A 16697-nucleotide genomic window follows, 5' to 3' on the forward strand; every position below is an offset into this window, starting at 1 on the left:
TCATCAGTTGGCTCTGCTCATTTTGATTTTTGAAGACACAGTTGTCAGAGTAGATCTAAAAGGCAGAATTTCCCAAACCAAACATGGCTTTGTAATTACAGGCGTGCCACTCTGTCCAGCTTTGTGGAGGCAAACGTGGTCCATTCCCCCTCATAGCCTACTTTGTAATGTATGGATATTGAATTGTAATGTGTTACATATTCACATAAACTGTTTTTCAAATGTAAAGCATTTGTGGCAATTGCTTCATTTTCCCTTTTGGCCGATAAGGATTAAGTCACTTGCTTTGTTCTGCTTGCTTGAATTAAAAAAAGACAGATTATGTAAAGAAGTCAATTTAATTGGCACAAGACACAAGCTCTGTCAGAATGATCCCTGAGTGCTTCATATAACATTAGTCAGAGAAGTCCGTGCTGATGTGGATGGTGATAATGTTGTAGTTCTATGTAGAGTTTGAGCACAATTATACGTATAATTATTATGAACTTCTGCAGCAAGTGAATATATATTATTCACATTCACTCACGGAAGAGGAGACTTGGAGTCATAGCTGAATAAAGGGAGACTGACTAAACATGTTTGCCAGTCTGCACCAACAGCCTCCGATCACAACACAAATATATGAAATATATGGTTAAAGAGAATGAGACACTTGAAATGAAAACTGATGCCACTCATTCATTGGGTGTGATGTAGAACAAAAGAAAAATGAACACAAAAAAAACATACACAGTCTATGTAGCCCATTAGCGAAGGTGTAATAAATGAAAAATCAAAAAAGTTGATTATATTTCTGTAATGTGGGGAGGAAATTACTATTGCCCATAAAACTCCTAAAAAGAGAAAGTGACACAGATCAAGTTTATTTACCATCTCTATGGAACCAGAGACACATTGCAGCTGAAAAGCAAAAAGGTTTGGCTGAGATTATTTGACACATGCATGCTGATATAGTGCACAAAGGACGTCGGTGGGACAATGCCTTGTCAAGGTAAACTGGTAAATGTTAGCGAGGGTCGGGACAAATTCAAATATGACATGGGTCATCGAGTTATTCAAAGATACAGTAGAGCTATTCAAAGAAATGCCAACAGAAACAGAACTAGAGCTGTCCTTGGTGCGTTGCTGGTGATGGATATTTGCCTAAAAACTTTCTTCACATTTCTATTCAAGAATGCCCCATGGAATCAGGAAATATTGAAAAGAAAGTTAGTGTGCCAACAACAACATACCAAATGTATATAAAAATGAAGTTTCCATTCACCAATCATCAGCAAACCATTAATCAATAACAGTCTTTGTTGTAACATTGACCACCTCTAACTTTAGTCTGTTCAGGCTTTGCTTGTCAACTGAGATGTGTTCAAATGTGTTTTGTTGTTGTACGTTCCTAGCAGCTGATAAATGATGTGTGGTCCCCTAACCCCCAGCTACAGTTCATTGTTTAACTTCACCAATAAAACATTAATACATGTTTGCCATTGAGCTCCATCACTCTCTTCAGACATGCTTTATTCATGCAGGGAGCAGCAGCAGCAACAACCGTGTACAACCCTGAAAAATAGATGAGACATTTGGAAAGTAAGTTCACTGAATCAGCGATTCCCAGTGGGCCCTGGTCTCCTCCGGTGTGAGATAGAAGAGGAGCAGCATAAGCCATAAGGTTCGGCTCGGTCTGTCTGTGGATACGCAGTTCACAAGGCAAGTCCACAGTGTCTCAGAGGGCGCCGTGTTGAATTTGGATGTGGCAGATCTTTTTCTTCCGTTGACATGTGCGCACTGACAGGACCACCCCCACTGGGCCGACAGACCGATGCTTCTGCTAAAGGAGTTCTTGCCTCAAAGGTGTGCCGTGCCAAATGCTCTGAGTGCATGACAGGAGAATAGGCACGTGCTTTCCAGGGCATCCCAGAGGGCAGCCTGCTGTGATCGAACAGTGGGTAAAGCACAAGGCCGTCACAGACCAAAAAGTTTCAAGTTTAATGGTTTTGTATAGCCCAATATCACAACAGAAGTCGCCTCACAGGGCTGCACCAAACATTAAGGCAATAAAACAGAGCAATAAATATGACAATTAAAAGTTCAGGTGAATCCAGGCAAATATAATGTCCAATAGGAGGTAGCGACGAGCGGCGTGGGTGTCCCCTGTCCTTAGACTCTCCAGCACGGCAAGGAAACAAGATGCTTTCAATGTATCTGAAATCTCCAATCAATCTCCTGCTGGTGTCATGCGGTGCTCTCACTTTCAATTCCTGACACCTTCACCATGTAGGCTTCTGAATTTCTCTGACATCAATATATCTTTTTAGTGATCATTGTTTTAAGCTTTTTTTAATGCTTGTTTTCTCATGACTAAATGACTGTAGGCTGTGTCTAATAACATGTTCTCATGCCTACACATGTGGCAGGTGACAATCATTAATGGACACTAGAGGGCAGCCACGCACAATATTCCTGTCCAGTGGTCGATGAACATTCACATCAAGTTGTACCAGCTCTGAAAATATTTGACATTTACATTTTAGGTCTAAATCGTGTCTTAAAGAGCCTTAAATAGACCCAAATCGAATAATATTATGTCTGTGTATAGGAATGTCAATGTACAACTTGAGTGGGTGGATCCTTTGCATTAAATTTAACACGCTATGTAAACTGGTGAGCAATAGGTTGGAGACCCATGTGTCTATTTGCATCCACACAGGCCCCTATATGATGACAATTCATTGCATCCAAAAGGCATCACTTTTTGGATGGTGTGATTGTGGTGACTTTATGCATTTTTTTTTTTAAATATATAGTTTTAAAGTTTTATAGTCTATTATGTATTTCAACCAAGTTTTATGTTAATTGTTTCATGTGTTTTTTTTTGTTTCTTTGTTTTTCTAGTTTGAGGTTCTGTTCACTTACATTAAAACCTATTCTGATTCTGATTAAGTTGATCGTTCAGTAATATTCTTCCATAATCAGGGACACTATAGTTTAAGGTCAAATGAATAAATCAATATTTGTTTTATTAACACTATAAAAAAAAGAAAGAAAAAACCCTCTATGACGTAGGCGGAAGTCTAAGTGGTTCATTTCCGGGTGAGGCGTGGTGTTTACACTCACGAGTAGCGCGCCGTTCATTCCAGTGATAGATACTTTAAGCGATTATTAATCCTTGTTATGGCTTCCCAGGCCACGATAACAATCAAGGGATCGTCTTCAGCCGCGAGCATCTCGGCTCCGCGACCGAAAAAGCGTCCCGGAGCACCAGTAGCACCAGCACCAGCAGCAGTCAGTGGCGCACAACAACTACAACTACCACAACAACAACAGCAACAACAACAGCAACAACAACAACAACAACAACAACAACAACAACAACAACAACAACAACAACAAAACAACAGCAGTAGTAAGAAGAAGAAAGCCACACCGATCACGACATCGATCCCACAGGTAAAATAGGTCTGAAGACACTTATCTGACCAATACACAGACTCGTGTGCTTTATAGTTGTTTGCCTGTTTGTTTGCAGGTTGTAGCAGCTGTGGAGACGGTAGTTACTGATGGGTTTTTAGATGCTTCGAGTGCTCTGACAGAGTCCACAGCAAAGCCCCCTCCCTTTAAAGACCCTGCGTTCATGGTGAGAAATATATTCATCACTTGCTATTTTTTGTATTATTTGTAATTTACAAATAATTCCAACCAATTTTAAAATTCAAAGACGTGGTTTAAGCAATCAGACCTGGGCTGCCCTTTATCACCGGTTCTGTTCATTACCTTTATGGACAGTATTTCTAGGCGCAGTCAGGGGGCGGAGGGTGTCCTGTTTGGGAACCTCTGGATCTCATCTCTGCTGTTTGCAGACGATGTTGTTCTGTTGGCTTCAACAAATCAGGACTTTCAGCACGCTCTGGGGCGGTTTGCAGCCGAGTGTGTAGCGGCCGGGATGTGGATCAGCACCTCCAAATCTGAGGCCATGGTTCTCCACTGGAAAAAGGTGGCTTCCCTTCTTCTGGTCGGTGGGGAGTCCTTGCCTCCAGTGGAGGAGTTCAAGTATCTCGGGGTCTTGTTCACGAGTGAGAGACGGATGGAGCTTGAGATCGATAGACGGATCGGTGCGGCGTCAGCAGCAGTGATGCGATCGCTGTTGTGGTGAAGAGGGAGCTGAGTCGGGGGGCAAAGCTCTCGATTTACCGATCGATCTACGTTCCCACCCTCACCTATGGTCATGAGATTTGGGTCATAAACAAAAGGACAAGATCGTGAATACAAGCAGCCGAAGTGAGGAGGAGCTAGAGTCGCTGAGGTGGCTAGGGCATCTGTTTCGGATGCCTCCTGGTCGCCTCCTGCGGAAGTGTTCCAGGCATGTCCTAGTGGGAAGAGGCCTCGTGGAAGGCCCAGGGCATGCTGGTGGGACTATGTCTCAGAGCTGGCCAGCTGGAGGAGGTGTGTGTGGATCGGGAAGTCTGGCAATCTCTGCTGAGACTGCTGCCCCCGCGACCCGGCCCCGGATAAACGGAAGAAAATGGATGGATGGTTCAAGCAATACATTTTTGAGTAACAAAAATATCCTGTCTTCATGGAGTATTAGAAATTCCACAGTTACCATGGAGATCCGCCATCTTTGCAGCTGTTAGCATACAGTTCCATTGACTAACATTAGCTAAAAAACGTATAAAAAGTGGAGAAAACAGCCGTGGAACAACTCCATTAGCTGCTGAGTTACTGCTGGTAAATACATCTAACACACTGCGGTGTCCAAATGTTTTAATGTGAACAATAACTCCAGTATTTTAACTTTTTAAAATCTTCATTAGTTTGCAATTGCTGCTAATCCCATAATGCTTTGTGATATGACATCACATTCCCGAACTCTATTAGGTATTTTTCCATAATTGTCTAGCTCTATGACTATTTACCATGCATTTTTGTGTATGTTTGGTAGCATTCGGGCATTGGTGGAGCAGCAGCAGGCAAAAAGAACAGGACATGGAAGAATCTTAAGCAAATTTTGGCACTGGAGAAGACGCTAGCATGGAAGCTCTCCGACCCAAACTGTGAGTGCAGCTCAGTGCATTGGTATTCAAGTTGTAAATATTAGTTTGATCATTTAAATGTAAATAATTGTGTTTATAGACTACAACATCGAAGCCCCACCGTCCCTAAAACCAGCCAAGAAATATTCAGATATCTCAGGTCTTCCGGTAAGTAGCATACAGATGGTATTTTCTACCAGAGTGCCTCACAAACTTGTCATCCTGAGTACTACCTCATTGAATATTTGGCTTTGTAACCGCCAGGACTAGATAAAAATTTGGATTTAACCAGGTCCTAAAATTGGCTAAAATAGGTAAACTTTGACTAAAACTGGATGTACGCCAGGTCAAAACCAAGAAAAGACCTAGTCATGCACTATAATAGTAAAAATGAATTAGAATAAATTAAAAAGGAATTGTCAGGGCCACTAGAAGAAGCCCAAGTGCCACCAGTGGTACCCATACTACAGTTTGAGAATCACTGTATTACAAATAAATGACTTACACAAATGTAATTTCCTTTTTCCCTCAGGCCAACTACACAGACCCCCAGACAAAGTTGCGCTTTACCTCATCAGAGGAGTTTTCCTACATTCGCCTCCTGCCCTCAGATGTAGTAACAGGTTACCTCACCCTCCGAAAGGCCACATGTATTGTACCTTGATATCTCTGCACAGCACAGACTGTAACAACTTTGAACAACAGAGCAGCGTAATCCCACTTCCAGATCATCATCTACTATGGGGCTCATATTCTATTGAACAGACTGAAACTTCATTTATTCATTTTGTGAGACATTGTAACAAAAAAAATGTGCATTTATTTTACTAATCTTTCTTAATTTATAATAAATTCTGTTTGACCAGTTTTTTTGGCCTGTGATTTTTCAGTAATGTAAGGTAAGCGATTCTTTTGTAAAATTACTAATTTTACCTGATATGTTTATTAATCTTCATTCCCTATTTAATTTTACAACATGCTCAACCCACTTACACAGACTGAGCGTGATTATTAGGGCTGGGACGATACACTTCTGTCACAATTCGATACGTATCACGATAGTCAAGGGCAGATCCGATATGTATCGCGATACAGTAAGTAATTATAAGTGATATGTTTACCTTAAAATGTGTAAATAGTCATGTGTTATAGGCTTGTAAACCAAATGCCATTTGACAATTATTGAAGTGTTGGTTGAAAAATGCATTCACACAAAAGGAGTATTGAGATAACGTATCTATACCTAGTATTGCATCACAAAGTATTGCGATCCAATTCCGATCCGATATTTTATCCCAGCCCTCGTGATTACCTTCACAAATTTAGACCGGCTTTGAACAGATTGTTTTTCATTTGACTTTAGGAGGTATTGGAAAGCTGTGATCAGTCTTACTTACACCCTGTGCTCCGGACATAGTGAAGCTGATGAAGGCACTATAGTTCATCTTGGGGAGGCAGAGCAGCATTTCCGTTCTTGCTGTGGCATCAACCTTACTATCGTGATTAATGAGCAGTGCCAAGGCTTTCCGCTGCCCAAGCACCAGACCCAATAAAGCTATAGCGCTTCCCTGTGCTGTGCACACAGACAGGTATGTTTAGAAGCAGCATCTTAACAGAACTAATGCTGCACGCTCCCATTGCAGTAATTAAAATATAATAACTAAACAAACAAACGAAACCACACACACACACACAAATGTAACATATTAAATAATTGTATTGCAAGAATGGTGTTCTTTTTCATCCTTATCCAACAGCTTTAGTCATAGAAATGTGCTGAGAAAGAAGATGATGCCGTCATGCTTAGCGACTCCAGTGTGATCACTCTGGACTGGGGATGATCACACTGGATCACTCGGGCATCTGGACACGACCAGGCATACTACCAATGTGTTCCATTTTAACACATTTCTACTAAAAACAACCCTATGAAAATGGAAATAAGTATGCTGTGAAAACATATTTTACTCTCATTTTCAGTCATTTACCGTTGGGGGGCTTTTGTAATAACACGATGCTGCCACTTGAGTGCACTAGAGTAATGTTTGTAGTTATCTTTTTTCCCACATGAAATATAGGCCTATTCATGTCATTTTATTGTAATATACACTCATATGTACATATGAACTAAAACATTTAATCTGTCATAATCTGTTATGGTATTGTTTTTGTTATATATGTTAGTTTACACAACACATCTCAAATGGCAGTAATAGTAAGTCAGGACTCGTTAGAAAATGAAAGCTCGTCTTCCTATGCGTCAGTGTTTGTCATTCGTTTGCCTCTAAGTCATGTTTTAAGAGAACACATATAACCTTTTAATATTGTTGGTAGCTCTTCACTGCCAGTAATAAGATAGAAATTGAATGCTAATATTGTAACTATGGTATTAACATGGAAACAGGACACTCTTAATTGATTTTATGATAATATGATTAACTGTCTAACCTACTATAAAGGCTTTACAATTCTAGGAAACGTGACATTGTGAGTTATTGTGCTATTTTTGACCTATTACTATGTTATTGCCACGCTACAAATTAGAACGTACAATTTTCAAGGTGTTGACAAATGTATATATTTTTTTAATGCAAAGAGATCCAGCAGCAACAGTCAAAAGATGTGCTCAATAAACTGAGAATTTCTTACATTTCTTCCTGGGTTTAGAGTCATATTTCACAGATGATGTATCGAGTGGATGTAATTTATGGCGTTTCCATGCTCATTATTTATCCAATTCATAGCAGAAACAAGTTGTCATGTGTAATGCCTTTCAGCCAATCTGCTGAAGACCTGTGGATGCAGTGTTGCAATCATTGCTGACCCGACAGGCCTTGCAGTTCTTTTTTTTTTTTTTTTTTTAAATCTATGGCAAATTTTCATGAGGAGTGACTTCACATGTCGAGAGAAAGTAATGGACTGCGCTCCCAGCTGTGGTGAGCTGATCGATGGGCCAACTGCAGCCCGCTGAGCCAGCAGGGAAACTTTCATATTTATGCTTTTGACCTATTCACACAGGACAAGAAGCGCCGTCATTTACTCAGCTCCAGCTACAGAAAACAGACCGACTCCACTGTTGCTCACTATATTATTGTGTCCAGCGTATTGCCAATGAAGGACAATAAAAGACTGCTGAGAAAATTACTGTCTCCAGTCCTTGGATAACCTCCGCGGTGCAGCCCATAGCGAGATTTAGTCTCCACATTTATCCTGCGCCTTTCACTTGTTGTATAGAAAAAGACACACATTAATGAAGATAGTACCGAGCTAATTGCTTGTATGACATTGTAGAATTGCTTTAACATTTTCCCCCTAATTGACAAATTGGCAAGTGCACACGTAAAACAAATTGATCTTTATTGTTTCTGACTCCCATTTTGTCTTTTCTCACTGAGATTTATCTTCAACATTTATTTTCTTGTGGAAAATGCATGGCAGGGCAGCATTAGGGATAAGATAAGATAAGATAATCCTTTATTGATCTCACAAAGGAGAAATTCACTATATTATACTTTATTATATTATTATATTTATTTTATTAGACACTATAAGGATTTAATTAAATGACTTTTAGATCACAATGACTTAATATGTGTGTGGGAATTGTGTAACACTTCATTAAGCAAGTGTCAGACAGTGCATGGAGGGAAAGGGAATTTACGCTATATGAAGCTGAAGCTGCCCTGGCTGCCATTCTGTGCCATCGGACCCTCGAACCACTCACTCAGACACACCACACTGTTGCATGAGGAAGGTGTATGCTTAGGAGAATTGCATTGTTTAAGGACACAAAACCAGAATGGATTGCAAAGCTCGGCACTGGATATGAACCTCCATCCTTTTGGATCCTGGAGGCTGCACTAAGCCAGCACGGCACCTGGTATTTCCACACGGTTTTGCATCCTTTATACTAATAACATGCTTTATTATATGGGCCATTATTGATTGGTTGTGTATTTTAGTGTACATTATGAGCTTCTATTCCTGTACATATTCGAGGCGCGGATAAACAAGGAGGGGGGAAAGAGTGCATTGAAGCCTCAGTTTAAAATGTGTGCACCCTGTACCCCACTTTTAGTGTCATCTCAATGTATCAATGACAGAGATCTCTGTTTGCACCACTTTGAGACTCTGATAGACACCCTTAGTCAGTTTGCCCTGGTAAAGTTGGTCTCTTCAGCCATCATGACCCCATTCTTTGGTATTCTTTGAAGATATGGTCTGCTCCCACTGTGCTCCCAAAAGCACACAGCTGCATGGCCACATAGACATATATAACATAAGTTTATATAAATAAATGTTATGTTGCCTTTGTTTAAAACATTACATACAGTTCTATTAGGTTGATACATTTTGCTTAAAGTGCATATGACAGGTTTTAATGCTTTTGAAAATATGACTTATTTAGAAGGATAACATCAGTTGCATAATTACCATTTTGTTTCAGTGAAGCAGCAATTTTAATGAAGAAATGTGGGGCGGAAAAGTTATTTTGTAAAATATTTTAAGCACAGGAAGTGACATAAATAGGGTAAATATGTATTTGCATTGTGTATTGTGTGTATGTTTGTTTGCTTTTTTTTTTTTTTTTTTTAATGATTGAATGCCTTTTAAACTGTGTCAAAGATGAATTTCTACCTCTATTGGTTCCATAGCAGCTTGACTCACTCATTTCCCATTGACTAAACATGGTCGGCACGGCAACAGTTTAAAATTGTTTGCCTTCATCTATGTCACTTCCTGTCGGTGTCCAATGAGGAAGTGAAACTAGAAACATCACACAAATGGCCAAACTAAAGAGAGCTGGGTACAATCTTTAGCAAAATCTTAATTTTTTTTTCTAATTGTGTTGACTATGTTTTAGCAAAAAATCTTTCTAATGTGTCATGTGCACTTTAATCCTACATGTCTTTACAGCATGCTTAAATGAGCATCCGTGCCTTATCTATATTGTGTCCTATTTCGCCTGTCTCTCGCTGTGCATCTTGAGTGTGTGGCTCGTCGTTGGGCTGTAGAGGTCAAACAGCCGTGTGCCATCTGATAGCTAATCAACTCATTCAAATATCATTACACTGGGCTAAATCCCTGTTAATCCCACTGAAGATTCTATCAGCATTTCTTGGTGGGTCAGCCCACTCCGGTTCATGATCCACTCAAGGAGGAGAACGGGGGATGCGGCGGAGGCACAGGTAATTTGACTTCTTGATAGACAGTGATTGTCCTTCAATGGGCACACTCAACATTTGTTATCAACACGTCCTCCTTGTCCTGTCTCTTTTCACCGCTCCATGTCTTTTCGCTGCATGAATATATTCATGCACTGAGACAAAGACAACAATCAGGCCAATAGATTGTGTTTAAACAATCCTGATGTAACTCGTCTGGTAAATTTGGATTATGGTCTGTGTGTTACAAAAGAAATGTGTGTGAAAAATCGGCGATGTCCTGTTGGTTCTGGTAGATCCCCTCCTTTCCGTATATTCACTCACATAATCTTTCCATCTCACTCTTGTGTCCTCTGCGCCTGTTGCTCAGATTGGGTCCATCCATCGTCGGCCCTCCCCTCCCATACTCCTCCTGTTCCATTCAGGTGAATAAAGCATCATTGGACTGAGAGGTAATAGTAGGGGTGTGACCCTGCAACCCTCTCTTCGACAGATGGAGCCAATCTCAGCCATGCACCCACCTATACCTACAGCCAACGCGCCGAGTGATAGCCTCCATCCATCCAGCGCGGCTGCCACTGATGCGCTCCTATGCCTCACCGTGCTTAAAACTATTACATGTCAAGGCTAGATTTGTGCACTTTGGGAAGCCGCAGTGTATCTTTAACTCCGGTATTATATTACAGCCGCCAATGCAGTCCAGAAGCCAATTTACTTTACAAATTGTGAGCTTGAAAAGGCAATGATTTTGTAAATGTTCCCCACAAGTGTGTAATCACTTTTTGGCTATAACGTCGGTGTGAAATTATTTATGCAGGAGTAAATGAAGTACTAAATGAAGCTCCACAAGCTACTGATGGAGCCAGTCCCAAACTTGGATAAATGGAACACCAGATACAGACGACAATGAATGAGTGAGGACTTGGAGCTTGATTCAAGGTTCAGGATAAGGACTTACATTTGGACTTAACTGACTTAGCTCTCAAATCCCCGACTTCCACACATATGCTTTTATATATAAGCTGAGAAATTATGCTTTTAAGTTGAAAGATGACAAAACACTGATTGGAAAATAATACGAAAACTCTTCTTAAATGAGTTGGACGAGTGACTTGGACTTTTAAACTCCAAACTTCAATTTGCAAACACTGACCTGAACTTGGAATATAGCACCATAGTCCAACCAGTTCTAAATTATTTATGTTTTGGACTCAAACATAATGAGGACATGAGGGGGGACTTACAACTCTGACCGATGAGGCATCACATGACCACTGACGGTGATGTAATGCTGGTCTCTTGATCCGTTGGGGCAGCAGTGGCCAGTTATTGTGACCTTTGATAAGACACTGGCCCGCACCAACTGTTGTGTGCTGTCTGAGTCAAGTGGCGGTGTCGAGAGAGGCTGTTGGCGTAGAATGGCTGCCAAGTTTCTGACCAACAGTCCCAGAGCAGCAGTTCACCACAGTGGAGGGTGAATGAATAACATACATCTGTAAAAACGGTTTGAGAAATTTGTCAAAGTTTGTTGTGATCTGCAAAACTGATATGAAACCAACTGAGCAAATCTATAATGCAGTTCATGTGGGATGTTCACAGTCTGCATTGGTCCTAATGATGCTTTAACAATCATTGAGTGCAGTGTTTCCCAAACAGAGGTAAGAGAACCCCCCTGGAGGTATTTGAGCAATTTTGGCACAGGGTACTTGGAATTATCTCAGATTTAAAAAAGCTGAACCTGAGTCAAATTTCTATATTACTATAGCCTATATTGATATTAGAAGGTTTGAGTTTGAGAGCATTTTAGCTATATTTTGAACAGAACGCTCTATTAAATACTGGAGCGTCTATGTTAAACTGCTCACTTTGTTAAAATGTTGGCAGGATCTTCACGTTAGGGGGTACTCGGAATATGAATTAAGGCCTCAAGAAGAACGTGGGACACAAAGGTTGGGAACCGCTGATCTAGAACGTCTCGCTCTAAGAATTTCATATAACTATAAGAATATCTGACTTTCTAAGTACTACTTAAAAAAAGAAGAAAAACAAAAGATGTATACAGGTATTAGATAAAGTCATGGGTGTTAACCATTCCACATAAACATTTGCAGTATAACACCTGCAACCAAGGCATTACTAGAGCATACATGAAGTCTAAAATTAAAATACAGTCTAAAATTGTAGACAACCCCACTACCCCACTAGAGCAAAACCAAGTCCATGCTGATCGACCAGCTTCTGCAACTCAAATTACTGTGGGATCAAGTCATAATAAAGTGACACAAACAGATTTTGTACAAGGCTACACAGTATAAAGGTGGGAATAGAACACAATAATGGTGATTTCTGCGTCAAGTGGAGGATGCCAGATCAGTATGCAAACCGCACCACGCTATAGGAGGCATGTCATATGCTGGGGCTATCCTGGGAGGGGAAAGCCCAAACAAAATAAATGTTGTGTTTGCGAGGTAAACATAAAAAAAATACAGCTGTAACTTGCAGCAGAGAAGTTGATATTGCCGAGACTTTATGAGATGGAGCGTCTTCAATAACAGCTCTCCTCTCTTACACTTACTGCATGTCTCCCAGCCATATCCATACGCTGCAGAGAGGAGAGGTAATTTCATTGAGTTTAAAAGCAAAACATCACTTACAGGCGCAGTGCGTGTTTACAGTCCACAGTCTCTGCTTCATTCTGCTCAGGCTGCCCTTGGAGGACAATATGCAACCTATTGACTACAGCAGAGAGAGACTGGCCTATTGGTCTCCGTCGTTTACCTTTTAATCACAGGTGGCTGCAAGCACTTTCCCCGCGACTATATGAGGCACGGAAAAATAGAGCCCAAAACACAGTGTGGTGCGGAGTTGGTGTTTTGGGGGGAATGTGCGGTTAAATGAAGCGTGAAATGAAGAGTCAGAGATGTTAGGACGCTGCTTTCCCCGGGGAGCCTCCACAGCGGACTGACACCAAGCAGGCCACGATAGATCAGGACAGCCAGGACCCAACCTGCAATCGGACTGCATCAGCACCTCTGAGGGAGAGGGAGGGGGGGGGGGAGAGAGCGAGAGAGAACAGCAGCAGGCAGGCTCTCACAGATGCAGGCACTTAAACGGGGATTTATAGAGAATACAAGAAAAGATTTGTATAAGTGTGATTTCATGTTACACAAGATTTGCTTAAAGGCACTAATTATTAACCTCCACCAAAGCACTGGCACCAACTCGCAATGCAAAGATTATTACCCAGATTGCACCAATAAGGGATTACCAAAGGAACTGCCCCTTACATCTCACAATGTAAAATAATACATTCTTCTTCCTTAAGTCTATAATCCTTAATTCAATCTTACACGCAGCAAATAACGCTGCTTGTGAATCTAAACACTTATTATCTTGTGCTGTGAGGAAGAGAAAGCCTATTCTAGCTAATTTGGTGACTTTCCCTGACATCCACTGACACTCCCCGCTGCCTCCACAGTAGCTGGAGAGTTGGACGAGACTCCAGAGTTTCCCAGAGTTTTCTTGCTCCGAGGCAAGAGAACAAACCCTTGGGCTGCCACCACACACCACACACTCGGCGGCTTGGGTTCAATATAAAAATGCAAACGTATCATCCACACAATATGTAAGCGTAATCAGAACCCCTCACACATCATTGGACTGACATTTATTTTTGGACCATATTGAGCATAAAAGGAGGTGATGAGAGGGGGGGGTGAGTCGTAGGTCAACAAAGAATGCTGCAGCCTAAACCCCTCTGGCTTATCATGCGACATTGATTGTTCTATAAGAGTATCTATTTATTTATTTCTACATTTTGAAGAGTGTCAGAACTGTTTAAAATTGAGGTTGAGGGGTTTAAGCTCATAAGGTACATCTGAAACCTGTAAATTAGTAAGAGGTCTAACGCCAAACCGGATGTGCGTCAGCGTCTGCCATGATAAGAAGCCTCCGAATTGTGCTGTCAGTTAGGAAGGAGCCTCAATGCTAACTATCAAACCTCCTTTAGCATAATGACCTCTGGTATTCCCTTACCAGCGATAAGCCAGTGCGCCGCCAATCCCCCCCACCCTCGAGTGATTCTTCATGTGCAACCACTGTTAATGGACTGACACATATTTAACAATAATAATAATTTAAAAACTCTGCACAAGCCAAACTTTATAAAAATGACAAAATACATTCACCACAGCACAGTCACACGTCAGTGTTTTAAAGAGCCACCTCAGTAAATGAAGGCAGTTTGTGCTTTTGCTTTCATTTAGAGGAAACTTAAAGCCACATGGCTAATTTGCATACATCGCACAGTGGAGGAGCAGACCTCACTGTGTGTTAATGCGGCATCTTTCTCTGAGCATGAACCAAAGGACAGAAATATTTGACCAGAGCATTTTTTATTTTTGTGATGAAGCTGCAGTGGAATGTAAATCTGAAACAGCTTTTTTTTATCATCGTCTGTTTTCTGTGTGGCTTCATATTGTTATTGTGGTTCATATTTGAGTCATTAATGTGGCAGCAGTAGAGTGTATTTTTGTAGTCCAATACTATATGGGTGATGTAGTTTTTTTTCCCTGAAACTGCTGCTGGTGATGTCACTTCCCCTGTGTTTTCCGCCCTGGGTAAGGACGGTCAGATTGGGCAAATGCTGCTGTAGCTCTATAGTTCCTGCAGAGGGATCTAACGGTTGACCTCAGCACGTCGTAAGGGTGAGGAGCGAGGATTAGGACACAGAAGCTACGTATTTGAGGTTTCCGACGTACCCATATTTCATTGCCAGAGTTCATTTTCTTTACCATTCTCCTTCACTTCTTACCTCATTGACCAGCACTTATTTTTGCTCTCCTGAACTGATTCAACCCCCTCGAATCCTCTCCTGGTGGTCTACAGGGGGACAACCCAGTGGCCTGCTCCCTGTGACTGACATGGCCTAACATTAGAGGGAGGTGCCACTCCTCTTTAATGGCCATTGTGAGCATTATTACGCGAGCTCGACCGCTGCAGCAGGTCACCTCATTCTGTCGGCTCCTCCGGCCTCTCTCTCCTCACACTGGAGTCCATTACGAGCGGGCCTTATCTCCCCTATTATGTCCTGTTGTAAATGAACAATCAGTCCAGCTAATGTCCCATAATTAATGGCCCATCAACCTCTTCACGGTGTAATTAAGTGCCAGTTGAGGTGGCTAATTGGCATGCGTTCCGATTGGATCTGGTCACGCCGGACCCGCTGGGACACAGGAAGTGAATTACGGTGTTGTCATCTTCGCAGACTGACGGAGGAAGACTTTCGCGAAGACTGATTTGCTGAGGCTGCATTTAACAAACAGCACGGGCTAGTTAACCTGCGGGCTAATGAGCCGAGAGACGGGGATGACTAAGTGGATTTGACGGAGGACAAGTGGCCACAGTGACAACAGTGTTTCCGTGAGTGCGTGGTGGCGGTAGAGGATCGTAGGGCCGCAGCGACTAATGAAATTAAATGTGGCTAGTCGGCTTTTCAGGGTAGGGTGACCAGATTTTCCACATTGTGACATTTGAGTTTGACACGCACAATGCTGTAAGTTTCAGGTTAAAAAAAAAGCTGCTTTGGGCAAGGCGCTGGTGAAAATACGGGACCAAAAACTGCGACAAATCAATGGTTTTGGATGAATTCCCGAGGACATGCCACAGATGGCTCAAAACTGGGACTGTCCTTGGTAAGCTGGGATGCTTGGCCCACCCTAATTCAAGGTAATGTTCGAATAGGATCTCTGAGAGGTTTAGAACGGTATTATAATATCGTTTAAGTTGCCTTAAACCAGCATTACCTGAATTACCGAGTTAACAAACCATGAAAGTCGAGGGTAGTTGAATAACCAAAAGCCTTTAAGGTTGTTGTTGTTGTTACTGTGACAATATTGCTTCCGAAATGTAGTGAAGTGTGTCATTGTTTAACAAAAAAATAAAAATAAATCAGGTAGGCCTTTAAGCTGCATGCATATTTGGACGTTAATATGTTAATAAATAATAAAGCCACACCACGTACAATTTTACCCAATGAATAAAATTGAAATACAAGCATTTATTTTATGACAGATCTTTTCATCGTTTTAGAAATACCTCATAAATGTTCAAACAAACATGAGCTTTTGCTTTGATCGGCTCACCTCTCCTAAGACATGACTGTAGCTTTACCGGGAGTGGGTACGTCTCCAGCTCGTCTCCATGGAGATGACGGCTAAAGTCAGCAGAATTTGAGATCTAAACATGTAAGGTCCTCATCTAAATCCATTCTTTGATTACCCACTGCAGAAACAGCCTTTTCTGTGTTGAGCTGGTCATTAGGAGCATGTTTTGTACAGATGGCAACAGTATAGTCCAAAATGTTGCACAGTGTGCCTTTAAAGAAGAACTAAGTAACTTGTTTACCTCTGAGGGTAATACAAGTGTTAATGGGATGATTGGGGGGTCTTTCATCTATCCCTGGTGCCTCTGACCAGAAATCCACTTTCACTACTACGGGTCGGTGGCA

The 16697-nt window shown here is 41.5% G+C and overlaps 1 protein-coding gene across 1 annotated transcript; it reads left to right on the forward strand.

The window, feature by feature from the left end:
- Nucleotides 1-3165: 3165 nt before the first annotated feature.
- Nucleotides 3166-5794, forward strand: ino80c (INO80 complex subunit C; the record flags this gene model as incomplete). The annotated part of the gene is made up of 5 exons (XM_079561659.1): nt 3166-3441; nt 3521-3628; nt 4934-5045; nt 5125-5192; nt 5557-5794. The coding sequence occupies 5 exons, from the start codon at nt 3166-3168 to the stop codon at nt 5686-5688; spliced, it is 696 nt and encodes a 231-aa protein (XP_079417785.1). The 3' UTR covers nt 5689-5794.
- Nucleotides 5795-16697: the final 10903 nt, after the last annotated feature.

The sequence above is a fragment of the Gobius niger genome (genome assembly GCF_951799975.1).
Source record: "Gobius niger genome assembly, chromosome: 8".
NCBI classification, from domain to species: Eukaryota; Metazoa; Chordata; class Actinopteri; order Gobiiformes; family Gobiidae; genus Gobius; species Gobius niger.